Genomic DNA, 12,867 nt, shown 5'->3' on the forward strand with positions numbered 1-12,867 from the left:
ATCGTCGTCTTTTTTGTCTTCCTCTTTCTTCTCCTCGTCCTTTGATACGAAGATCTTGTTTAGATTTCAGAACTATTTAGTAGGGCTGTTCAATAGGACATCTTCATCGTCATCCCAATTTCTAAACCGCTGAAGTTTCCTGAAAACATTACAATCCTAACTATTGATGCTTGTATTATCACAGATAAAGAAGAAATGTGTTATTTTTCAAAAGAATTTATTCAGCTCAATAGAGAAATCTAGAAGCAAAAACATTGAGAACAAAACAAGAAAAAAAAAAATGAAAAGTTACAAAATGAAACACATTAAAAACAATTGGTTCCGCGTGAAAATTGAGTTATAAAAGAAAATTTAAAACAAAAAGAAACGTTTCGAGAAGAAGGAATGGGAAAGAATCAGTAACCTACGTAACCGTAACGGCATGGCACTGGGGGAGAGAGAGAGACCTGTGAAGAGGGGGGAAAGGGGGTCAAGTACAGACAGATCGAGCAAAGAGAGAAGAAAGCATGGTACTAAACATATGGAAAATGATTAGAATTCAATTGAAATCAAGGGTGGGCAGTCCTAGAAAACATTAGAAAACTAACTAATCCATTGAAAACTAATACACACACTCATGAGTCTTGAGCAAAGAGCAATATTGGGTGACACGTTTGAAAATCAAAAGGTTTGAGAAAAAGAAGCAACCGAAAAAAGAAATAAACAGTTTGAAAGTCAAAATATAAAGCCAAAATATTAAAACATTGAGGGGAGAGATTGGATGAGATTATGGATATGTGATTGTTGATTTATTGAAGAATAATCCTGTTGATGTGTTCAACTGTTACTGAAGATGACTTTCCTTGCACGAAGGTATCGTGATCTCCTTTAACTTTGAGCACCTGTAAACAATTAATTTTAAGTTTTGATTTAGATTAAAAGAAAAGCTTTAATTCACTACTACAACTTGTAAATCTTACCTCGCAATCTTCTGACACGGCCGCAACTCCATAATCTTCTCCAACGTCCTCCTCACGAGCAGCTCCTTGCTCAGCTCTGATCAGTGTGATGTGTCCACCGAAGTTTCTTCTTGGCTTGTACCTGTAATGTTTAAAATTTAAAATAAATTTTTTAGGTTTCTGAAACTCACTTGTCAGCCATGAGGAACTTGGAATGCATTGCCTCACAGGCAAATGCAACGGTCTCTGGTGACTTGAAGAGACCAGTTAGCATGACTTGATCCACCACCTTTTGCACACGGGCCTTGAATCCTGGTTGTTGAAGGAGTTCAAATCGGAACTTCTTGTAATCCACATTGGCGAAACGAAGAGTCATGGCACACATGATCTCAGATTCGAAGAGTGGATTGTTGACCAGGGAATCTCCCGTTACTCCAAAGGCCATACGGTATACCTGAGAAGTTTCAAATTTAATTTCGAAAGCCATAAACTAGCTCAACTTACGTTTCTGTAAGTTTGCATGTAGAGATGGGATCCATCGAGAAGAATCAATCGTTCAACAGCATCTCTTCCGTCGGACTCTTGAAGCATATTGGCCATTTCAAATCCAATGCAAGCTCCGTAAGAATATCCAACAAGACGATATGGTCCAGATGGTTGAATCTTCTTCATTTCACGAATGTAGCACTTGGCAACATCCTCGATGGAAGTTTGAGGGACGTTCTTGGTTGATTGGAAGCAGTAAGCTGGGAATTCACATTTGTTCATAACCTTCTTGAGTGGAGTTGCAATTCCCTCAATCGAGTGAACGAAGAAAGTGATTGGTCCTTCTTCAACCTTGTTAGCCTTAACGATGATATCCTGTGGGTCCAAATCATTGACATCAACTCTCATCTTAAACAACTGGTTCATTTGCTGCTCAAGCATCTCAGCAGTATTCAACTCGGCATCACGTTCTCCATCCTTCTTCATCTCCAATTCGTTGACTTGAAGAGCAGTTCTACCAGTTCCACCTTGATCAGCAAGTTGTTGAAGCTTGTTGAGGGTCAGAGTACGGATTTCTTTCATGGAAAGAACAATATCGTGATCTCTCTCAAGAGCTTGCTTGATTTCGACTCCCATCAAGGAATCAAGTCCCAAATCACTAAGATTGGCATCAGCATTCAATTGAGAAATGTCATTGACTCCAAGAATATGAGCAATAGTTGCCATCAAGTCTCCACCTCCAACATTCTTCTTTGATCCGAGCTCAGCCTTGATGAAGGAGGAAACAATAGGATGATTCCAAGACAAGAAGTTGTCAAGAGAAGACAAGCAAGATGGCATTCTTTGTGGAAGAGTTCCACCAACAACGGTGTTGTTATCTCCCATGTTCTCAAGAATGACACCGACATCTCCAATAGCTCCCCATTGAATTGCAATTCCTGGGAATCCATCGGCACGACGTTGATCAATCATTCTCTCCATACAAGAGTTGGACCATCCGTAGTTCGTTTGTCCAGCATTTCCACGTCCAGAAGTAATAGACGAGAAGACGACGAACCATTTCAAGATGTTCTTGTCACAATGTTCACGAGAAGCATAATCCAAATTAATGGTTCCATAGTACTTGGCCTCGGCGGCATCCTTGAAGTTCTGCACGTTTTGGTTCTCGAACAGACAATCACGAAGAACCATAGCCAAATGGAATATTCCTCCAATCGGTCCCATGGCGGTACATTGGTTGATGAGTTCTACAGCGTCCGATTTCTTAGCAATGTTCAAAGTGGATACAAGAACGGAAACTCCAGTTCTTCTCCAGAAATGAACACATCTTGCTTGGTATCCAGTACGAATTCCAGTTCTCGAGGTAAGAACAAGTTTGCGTGCTCCACGGTTGATGAGCCATTGAGCTAATTCAAGACCGAATCCTCCGAGTCCTCCGGTGATCAAGTACGTGTGTTGTGGATGGCAGAGAGTACGACAGATGGCACGAACTGAGATCTTGGATGGTGGGCATACCTTGGTTCCTTCATCTGGACGGATCTCCATGATGACCTTTCCAATGTGTTTTCCAGCAGACATGAAACGGAATGCTTCCTCAGCCTTGTCAGCTGGGAAGGAATGCGAGTGAAGTGGCTTGACAACTCCGCTCTTGATTCCTTGTTCCAAAAGTCTGGCAATCTCTTTCCATTCATCCAAATCTCCAACGGTTGGGTCCATGATAGAATCAAGAAGGATTCCGTGAACGGAAACGTTATCCAAAAGCTTAGCCATTCCAAGGGATGAGTTTTGAGACAAGTCGACCTTTCCTATTTCAAGGAAACGTCCGTGACGAGCCAAACATCTGAGAGAAGCTTGAAGCATCTCGTTGGCAAGTGAGTTGAGAACAATGTTGACTCCACGTCCTTTGGTGTGTTGACGGATATGAAGTTCGAAGTCAGCGGAACGAGAGTTAGCGAAGTGATGCTCTTGAAGTTGTGGGAACAAGTTCTTCAAGAATTCACGTTTCTCAGCTGATCCGACAGTGGTGAAGACTTCACATCCAGCAGCAAGAGCGATGGCAATGGCAGCTTGTCCGACTCCTCCAGCTCCTCCGTGGATGAGAATCTTGTCTCCCTTCTTCATTAATCCTCTTCTAACCAAAGCATAATAAGCGGTGGTGTAGACAACTGGGACAGTTGAAGCTTCAGCAAGAGTCCAATCCCTTGGAACTTCCCAAGCGTAGTCTCTATCAACCATGACAGTGGTGGCAAGAGCTTGAGCTGGAAGAATTCCCATTAAACGGGTACCATCCTTGAGACGTCCAGAGAACTCCATTCCGAGAAGACATTCACGATCAGCAAAGTTTCCTGGAATAGCATCTGGTGGAAGACGTCCGTAAGCAAGCATAATATCACGGAAGTTGATTGGAGCATAATATACAGAGCACAGTTCTTGAGTAGCCTTGCTCTTAACCATGGAATCAAAATATTGATTTGGAGACTCGAACCAGGTAAGAGATGAAACATCTCCACGTGTAAGAGTGTTGATGAAAGCGTGCTCACAATCTTTGTAGACATGAACATCTTCATCCTTAACAACGATATGACGCATTGATCCCCATTGTCCATCCATGTAGTCATTGGCGTGAAGATCAAGCTCAACGATCTTCTTGGTCTCCTCATCACCAATATTCCAGACTGGCGGTCCATCACGAATTTCCTTGTTGGCAGACATATCAAAAGCAGAACGGAATCTGTTAATCTTCAAATTCTCCTCGACGAAGCAAAGCCCAAGTCCAACTATTCCATTATTTCGGCATTTGTTACTCACTAGCCAGATGGTCTTGGAATCTGGTTCGTTGAGTCTTTCCTCAGAGACCTTTTGAAGAGGCTCAATCCAGTTGAACTCCTTGACATCATCAACGTCAATAAAGACTGGATCACGTGGGATTGGTGAAACACGACGAACGGCATATGTAGTGGTCATAAGGGCTGGGTCCGATTGGAAGTTGCAAATAAGGAATCCAGTGGATTTGAACATATCGAGAAGTTGTTCGTGAGTAAAGAATTGATTGTACTTACGAGAAGCATCTCCAACCATTTCATTTCCAAGAAGTCCTTCAATGGCAAGAGCAATTTCGTATTGAGAGGTAACTTCAACAACCAACAAGAATCCAGTCTCGCGGATCAAATGCTTGCAAGCTTCAATAAAGGCAATTGGATCAGCCTTCTTGCTGATAACTTTGTCCAAAAGAACATAATCCAAATTCTTGACTTCTCCATGTCCAGTGAAATTATTCTCCAAGTCGATCTTTTGCTTCTTTCCTCCAATAATCTCGAGCGTACTTTCGTCCAAATGATCAACATTGGCTCCGATGCAAGTATAATCGGTTTCAAGAAGTGGATGAGATGAGTTGGCTTCAATGCAATGACGAATTTGATCAGTAGAGACCAAATCAACCGCTGCCATTGTTGCATGATGCCCAGCAGAGTTTTCAATACAAATATCTTGAAGACTCTTGACAATGCGATCATTGAGAACAGCTCCAGCCCAGAGCCTATCCAGTTCGAAGATACCGCGAACACTTTTCAGCTTAGCAGCAACACGATCTTCAAAGTCCTCGCAATCTTCAATCTTAAACATATCAGCGATGTGATGGAGCACAGTGCACTTTCCATCATGAGTGAATCTTGTGACAGTATCATCAAGAACAACATCAGATTGAGAAGCCTTGAGAACAGCAAGAGCTTTTACAATTTGAGCTCCGTTCTTCAACTTCTTCAGGAGTCCAGCGGATTGCCATTTGGAGAATCCAGTGTAGAGTTGTTGCTTGATAACAGCAGAGTAGTCCTTGAGAATTGTAGAAGTTTTCTTATGTCCACTGAGACAGTTATGGTCAAAGTGAGGAACGAAAAAGATCTTCTCATGGTAGAGTTGTCCAGAAACTTGAATTCTTCTGGCGACTGAATGAGCGTTCAAATCGCAGCATTCAACTCCTCCAGCAATACATCCATTGGTAGAATGATCGTTTCTCAATTCAATAACTTGGATTCCGTCTTTTTCGACAACATGCTCAAGATGCTTGTTTGGATCAATACGAAGATGACGAACGCGAGTTGGAAGACGAAGAGTGTCAGATCGCTCGGCAAGAAGAGCAGTTTGAAGAAGGGAGTCCAAGAAAGTGACCCAGTTTCCGGTCCAGTACAAGAATCCGCGTTCTCCAGAGTTGCATGTCTTGTAAATTCCACGGAAAGCCTGTCCATATTCATATCCTCTAAGAAGGAACTCCTTGTAGGCATCCTCAGTGTCCAGTTCAATACGATCAGCAATTTCAGATGTACGAATATCTTCCAATTTTCCGTAGTAGAATGGTTGGTTGTCTTCTGGAATGTAGATTCTTCCAGAAGCAGCAACTTGATCATCAGAGATAATCTCAAAGTATCCATTTCCTGGGGACAAGACAACATCCAATTTGACTGAAAATATTATTTAATTAGAATTTTAAAAGTTTAAAATAATGTATGAACTTACTTGGCTTGGTAAGGATGGTGGCAGAGAAGACATTGATGTTCTCAAAGACGACTGGAGTCTTAGTGTAATCCAATCCCTTGAGTTTGCAAAGAGTTCTCCAAGCAAGTACCATATGTCCAGTGAATGGGTAGAGTACACGGCCATCAATGACGTGATCAAGAAGATAGGTTTCCTTGGAATCAGTTGCAAATGGATCAATGTTGTAGGTAGCAGATGATGCAACAGATCCACTTCCTCCAGCAAGAACTTGACGCCCATCAATGGTAAGCCAGTCTTGAGTGTGGTCCCATTTCCACATTGGACCAATCATTGGAGTTCCCTTTGGAACAACTCCCTTGTATTGACCTCCTGGGTAGAGTTCAGTGATTTGAATGTTTACTCCCGCTTGGTAGATCTTTCCAAGAGATCCCAAGAAGCTCTCGAGTTCATCATCATTCTCAGACTTTGGCCTGTTCATAAGACCAACGTTGGTGACAGTCTTTTGAAGTGAACGACGAAGAATGGCTTGCATCAATGAATGTGGAGCCATTTCAATGGTGACAGCGTTTGCTGGAATCTTTTGAATAGCTTCGTAGAACAACACTGGAGAGCAAGCATTGTGGACATGGTATTCAGCAGAGCAAGTTGCAGCCAAGTCAGACTCCCAGTCATCTTCTGGGATGGATGTAGAAATCCACTTTGAAGATCTTGGTTTTGGTTCTGGAACAGCAGTTCTCATGCACTCAATCATCTCGTCTTGAACAGCTAGCATTGCTGGGGAGTGGAATGGAATTCCAGATGTATCAACAACCTTCGCAAAGATATCCTTCTCCTTGAGTTGAGCACAGAATGTAGCTACACCTTCAGCATCTCCAGAAATGGTAACCGAGTCAGCTCCGTTGTGGCAAGCGGCAACAACTCCAGGTGGAGCTTGTTCCTTAACCTGCTCCCAAGTCAAACCAACAGCAGCCATAGCACCCTTAATTTCAGTGTGCTTCATGATGGTGGTTCCACGATGATAAGCAAGTCTCATTGTTTGCTCACGAGTAATTCCTCCGTCAGCATATCCACATCCCATTTCTCCAGTTGAATGACCAATTATTCCATCTGGTGAAACTCCGAGAGCAGTGAGAACATCAGTCAAAGCGATTTGGATAGCAGTGATGGCGAGCATGCAGTTCATAGTGTTGTTGGAGTATTGTTCTGGATCTGGATTGCAGAGCATTCCGTAAACATCAAGTCCAAATTCTTCAAGGGTCTTGCTGGAAGCACGAAGAGAATCATCGAACATTGGAATCTTCATGAGCTTGATCGCCATTCCAGGCCATTGGGATCCCATTCCAGAGTAAATGAAATAGATCGGACGAGCTTCAGTAATTGGGACCTTGGTGATGCTCTTCAAGGTCTCAACATTATTTTCTCTATCCAAAAGCATGTATCCACGGAATGGAAGAAGGTTGGCTGGCATGTTAGCCTGATTGGCCAACAAAGCTTGAAGGTAGAGATCATCCTTGTTACTCTCAATTTCGGTGAAAATGTTTTCAACAGCTTCTTGAGTTCTTCCACAGTAACTGAAATATTTTACGTTCAAAACTGTTCTGAATCTAGAAATATATTTTTAACTTACGTGACAAGTTTGGTGAATGGATGTGGGGTGATTGGTGGAGCTATATGATCAGCAGCCTTCAAGATGACGTGAGTGTTAGATCCTCCGAATCCGAAAGAGTTGATTCCAATAAGTCCTCCTGGAAGTGCAGTTGGCTCCGTGACAACCTTCAAGCGCCCGTCGGTAAGTCCCGGAATGTACTGATTTGGAGTATTGTAATGCAAATTTGGTGGAATCAATTGACGTTCAATGGAGAGAAGAATCTTGGTCAAAGAGCAAACTCCAGATGCTGGCTCAGCATGTCCCATGTTAGATTTGACTGAACCGATTAAAAGAGAATCAGTACGCTTGGAGCAGAAAACTTCACAGATTGCGTTGGCTTCCTGTGGATCTCCGACCTTAGTTCCAGTTCCGTGAGCCTCAACGTAGTAGACTGAGTTTGGATCGATTCCAGCCTCAGAATAAACTTCTTGAAGCAATTGAGCTTGTCTTTCTCCTGATGGGAAAGTGATTCCATGCTCCTTGTGCCCTAAAATTTAAATGTTTGAGAAAAACTCATGTTTTAATTCTGGAAAAAACTCACCATCAGTGTTAGACTTGGCGTGAACAACAGTTGCATAGAGTCTTTGAGCCTTCTTCTTGCGTTGAATGAAGATGGCTGCAACTCCTTCAGTACGACAATATCCATCACCAGATTCGTCGAATGAACGGCAGCTTCCCTTATCTGTGAGCATGCCCAATCTCAAGAATTGGAGAGCTGCAGTTGGAGTCAATGTGAGATGAGCTCCTGCGACAATAGCGGCGTCGCATTGACCCTGAATAATTAAATATTAGAATAATTTTTCATCTCAGATTGAAAGTAGAAATCATCATAAATTGAACTTGCATAAAAAACAAAGCAACGAACCTGTCTAATAGAGTCGACGGCAAGTTGAAGTGCCAAAAGTGAAGATGAGCAAGCGGTGTCCACCGAGAAAGATGGTCCTTGCAAATCGAATGTGTAAGAAATACGGTTAGAGAACATAGAACGCACACAACCCGTCAACGTGTAGCCCGTTACAGTATCTGGGTCTTGTGTGAGCATTCCAGAGGTTTCTGAAGCTGAACATCCAACAAAAACTCCTGTTTTGGATCCACGGAGGTCAGTGGGATTTATGCCTGAAATTTGAGTATTATTATTTAATTATTCCTTTTTTGTTTTTTAATTGAATAAGCACTGTTCTTTTCCCAATTTCTTTATTTGACTTGTTCAATATTCCAAAATCATAAAAGTGGAACATCCTACTTGCACGGGGTCAGTAGTGCGCGCGCATGACGGTCTCAAGGTTACCACCACAGCCCGGTACATCGGGGCACACTTTTTCCGATTTCCGTCTCCTTTTCCGAGGGAGGGATATAGATAGAGAATACGAGAGAGAAAAATGGACATACCCGCATCAACCATTGCCTCCCATGAAGCTTCAAGAAGTAGTCGAACTTGTGGATCCATGAAATTTGCCTGTTTTGGAGTAACTTGAAAAAAGCCCGCGTCGAATTTGTTCAACACTTTCAGTTTTCCATGTCTTTTTGGCAGATCGCAAAATCCTGGTGTCCATCTGAGAGAGTCTTCCGTTACCAGGTCTTCACCAGCAAGAAGCATGTCTCCGAACATTTTGACGTTATCGCATCTGAAAAAATTGGAACGTTTGACATATTTCAGTAAAATCGTGAACGGTTTCCGCAAAAACTTAAAAATAAGATTATTTAAAATTATTTGTAAAATTCTTAAAAAAAGTATATTTTACTTTGAAAGCTTAAATATCGGATTATTTTAAACATATCAACGGATGATCATTTTTACAGTTTTGTATAGGTCAAATTAAAATCAAATATTAGCAGTAAAAGTTGATGAGGTGCAGTTCTAATAGAGGAAACGGTAAATGTGATATTGTCAGTACTTTCAGATGGGTTTATTACATTACCCAATTACCGTTCTCATCCGTCATCAAAATTTTAGGTTTCAAAATAGATGTACCTTGGAAATCGGCCCGAGACTCCTGAGATTACGATATCGTCCTGCTTCTGCCACCATTGTGTTGGATCCATGTTGTCCGAAGACTGAAATTTTCAAAATTAGTTACAATTTTAAACCGTTTGAATACAAATCTAAGAATCGAAATGTGATAACAACCATCAAAGTGGTTCTATGAAACTTATTGATTTTAAAATCTCGAAATAGAACCAGACGGACAAAACACAAACACATACGCTCACTTGTGAATGAGGCATGTACTCAGAAATGACAAAAGAAGAGGTGAAGGGAAGATGGAAGAAAAGAAGAAGAATAAGATGACAACCGGACAACTAAGAAAACTAGGAAAACGAAGAAGATGCGGATACGGGCGCTCTGCTGCGCGGTAGAGATGGTAAAAGATAAAAAGAGAGGGACACGGGAACCGTCGAGACATTCGACGATCCGTTTAGGTTCTACGACGACAAATTTTCTAATTTTAGGGTAACAAGAGGTGAAAATTGAATTCCTTGGTTACGGTATCTTCCCACTCACTGAGGGATGTTTTGAGATATTTCAGAGTAATTATCACATTAAAAATCACGTCATACGAGTTTTATTCAAAAAGTGCAGTACTTACTCTAATCTATTTTAATTCAGTGTTTTTCTCAAGTTTCAAGATGTGTTCTGACACTAAAACAAAAGAAGTTGTTTGATTTATGACTGTAAGAGGAATGTATCTTTGTAGCCACGTGAAAAGTTAGAACTAACAATTAATTTTTAGTCAACTTTGAAAGCATTTATCTTGGCTCATTTTACTGGTGTCAAAAAATAATTAACTACAAAACTGTAGAAAATTAAATAACTAATAGTTTGTCAGTTGGTAATTTTTCGATAAAACAAAAGACAAGCTTTCAAAGTCAAGCAATGGTACAAGAAAAAATAATAAAGTACTCGCTGAAAGACCTTCTAGCATTTTCTCCATCAGACACTCATTGTGATTTATACTTGAAAAAAAGAAATGTTTTAGATTGCCAAGTGTGATAATTTGAATAACAAGTGGCGTGATTCATCTGAATTCGCTCACTCCATATTTATACCGATTCAACTATTTCATAACATGATGACTTAGATCACATGAATGAGCTAATCAAGACAATGAAAGTGATGACATTAATACCGGATCCATTCGTGCTTCTTCTTGTCCCGTGAGATAGAATCGGGTAATATCTAAACGACGAGACCGAGGCATTTCCAACATTCCATGTTAATCTACAAAGAAGAGAGAAAAGAGAAATAATAGGAACTCAAAGAAAGGTCGAGATGAGGAGAAGAGATTATCGATAGGAGAGGTCCTTTTTGCAGATGTGATGTCCCTGAGTTGTCCGTCGTCTTGTCAGTTACTGTGTGATCTAATCTCGGGGGCCGATACTGTATCTGATTGCTGTCGATCATCGTCCCTTCACCCGACACGACCCGACAAAAGTATGACGGAAAAAAGTCGCGGAGAAGTAAAGGAGGGAGATGTTTTAGGAAAGATAAACGATTGGGGATACAAGAAAAAAGAAGAAAAAGACGGAGAAAATGAGGAGAACAAAGTTTTCGGAATGGCCGCATTCTTTCGATCTGTTGCGTCTTTTAAGCCATTCCGTCTGCTCTCAGAACAGTGGGCGGAGAGGAGCAAGAAAAAAGTGACTGTACAAAATGAGATTGAATTCTTGAAGAGAGGTATAGAGAAATACAATAGAGGCGACTATAAATAAATATGTGAATTCACCTGAGAATTGTCCGAAATTCGCTCCCAAGTTCCACTCGAATCGGACGATCCTTCTCCAGTATTATCCATCGTTCGATAGCTGAAAAAAGGTTTATTTAGAGAGTTTTCAACAATTGACGAACAAATTAATAAGATTAATTGAAATAATTAATTATTGTTAAAAGTGCTAGAAAATAGTTATATCTATGTTTGCCTCTACCGTACTCATAGATAACATCTAAAACTGAACAAATCACAAAATTTCTTTCGATAAACCTGAAACTGTTGACATCATAGAGGTCAGCTACGTTCAGAACCGGTTTTTTCAACCATGTGTGATTGAGGTATGTTCGACCAAATATGAGTAACTTATTAAAGACGGGGTTTGAAAAGTAGTGAAGTATTCATTCTTATTTAGTCAAGTGATGAAAACCTTGAGTTTTTCGCTCAGCTGTATTTTGTTTCACCAGCAGAATTAATTCTAGATAATTTAGTTGAATTTAACGATTATCAATGCACTAGAAGCAGAATTTAGCTAAAAAAGAATCACAAAGTTGGGAAAAAAGAAGAAGAAGAAGTGTGTACATCTTCGTCGTTCTTTAACCATTCTTGGACATGGACTACACAAGAAGTAACAAGTGAAAGATGAATGGACGGGATGGGGGCGGTGAATCGTTGGTGGTTTTCGACAATGTCCTATCCGAGAGAATAGTCATAAAAGAGACAGAGATTCGACCTTGGGACATGATCGCATCGATGTAAACGGTGACCAAGCCCCGGGAGAGGAGGTCAGAACCTACTTATTATCCCCTCGTTGCCCCCTTATTCCGGCGATGTGGAATGTTTGTGTTCCCACCGCAACGAAAAGTTGCATTTGTGGTCAAACACGCCGTTTGCAGTTTTTGCAGTTCACGTGATTCTCTAATGAATCTTGAGAAAACGAAAAGAGAATCGCCAATTATTTTAAAGAATCGTCGGGACATAAAGGTGTTAAGTCAATCCCTTTTAAACAGATTGGAGATGACCCCATTTCTACGAAACAAGAAGATTTTGCAGCTAAAAGTTTAGAAGCACTTGATTGGTTTTTTTGGGGGAGAGAATCTGGTTTCGATGGAAAGGCAAATATAGTGCATCTGATCTTACTGATTTTGCACGATTATGATCAAAAATTGGCAGATTCTGAACTAAAACCATTTGATCTTTGTTTGCAAGAACTGCACTTTAGATATAATATTCTACATTTTATTTTGCTAAATACCTGGGACGAACGAGGTTACAGTTTTTGTGGCCGGTATTGTCATTGTGTGGGTTTTGGCTCATTAATTTTGATTTATCGATTTCAAAAATAGCTCAAATTTTGCATAATTCCAAGTGAAACGCCTATTGATGAAATCGTACCGCCACTTCGAAAAAAAAAAGAGAACTTTTGGAATATGTGTGTTTAATTAAATAATGTAATTTAAAGCCGACTCTGCTACTGGCATAATCTCTTAATAAATAATAAATAATGTTGCTAGACTGAAAGTTTGGAATTTTGTTGGTTTTTCACTGAACATCTATCCCTTCAAAGTGGCTTATCGCTGCTTTCCGTTCAAAACTACTC

General features: G+C 40.6%; 1 protein-coding gene and 1 non-coding gene across 2 annotated transcripts; one reads left to right on the plus strand and one right to left on the minus strand.

Annotated features, from left to right (window-relative positions):
* Positions 1 to 197: 197 nt before the first annotated feature.
* fasn-1 (Fatty acid synthase) lies at positions 198 to 11,372 on the minus strand. Its single transcript, NM_060016.8, has 11 exons — positions 11,286 to 11,372; positions 9,533 to 9,615; positions 8,950 to 9,185; positions 8,426 to 8,676; positions 8,102 to 8,333; positions 7,540 to 8,047; positions 5,934 to 7,483; positions 1,443 to 5,878; positions 1,130 to 1,392; positions 960 to 1,080; positions 198 to 881 (listed from the first exon to the last, which is right to left on the minus strand). The coding sequence occupies exons 1-11, from the start codon at positions 11,352 to 11,354 to the stop codon at positions 789 to 791; spliced, it is 7,842 nt and encodes a 2,613-aa protein (NP_492417.2). The 5' UTR covers positions 11,355 to 11,372; the 3' UTR covers positions 198 to 788.
* A 554-nt stretch (positions 11,373 to 11,926) lies between these two features.
* On the plus strand, positions 11,927 to 12,063 carry F32H2.13. The gene has a single exon (NR_050343.1). It is a non-coding gene; the product is annotated as an Unclassified non-coding RNA F32H2.13 (non-coding RNA).
* Positions 12,064 to 12,867: the final 804 nt, after the last annotated feature.

This window comes from Caenorhabditis elegans, chromosome I (genome assembly GCF_000002985.6).
Source record: "Caenorhabditis elegans chromosome I".
In the NCBI taxonomy this organism is placed as follows: Eukaryota; Metazoa; Nematoda; class Chromadorea; order Rhabditida; family Rhabditidae; genus Caenorhabditis; species Caenorhabditis elegans.

Bases quoted from the DNA above. Each gene is read 5' to 3' on its own strand.
- fasn-1 (NM_060016.8), bottom strand. From the start codon at position 11,354: ATGGATAATACTGGAGAAGGATCGTCCGATTCGAGTGGAACTTGGGAG. The intron at 8,334-8,425 runs GTTCGTTGCTTT...TTAATTATTCAG, and splicing joins CCGTCGACTCTATTAGACAG to GGTCAATGCGACGCCGCTAT. The intron at 1,081-1,129 runs GTGAGTTTCAGA...TAAACATTACAG, and splicing joins AAGTTCCTCATGGCTGACAA to GTACAAGCCAAGAAGAAACT.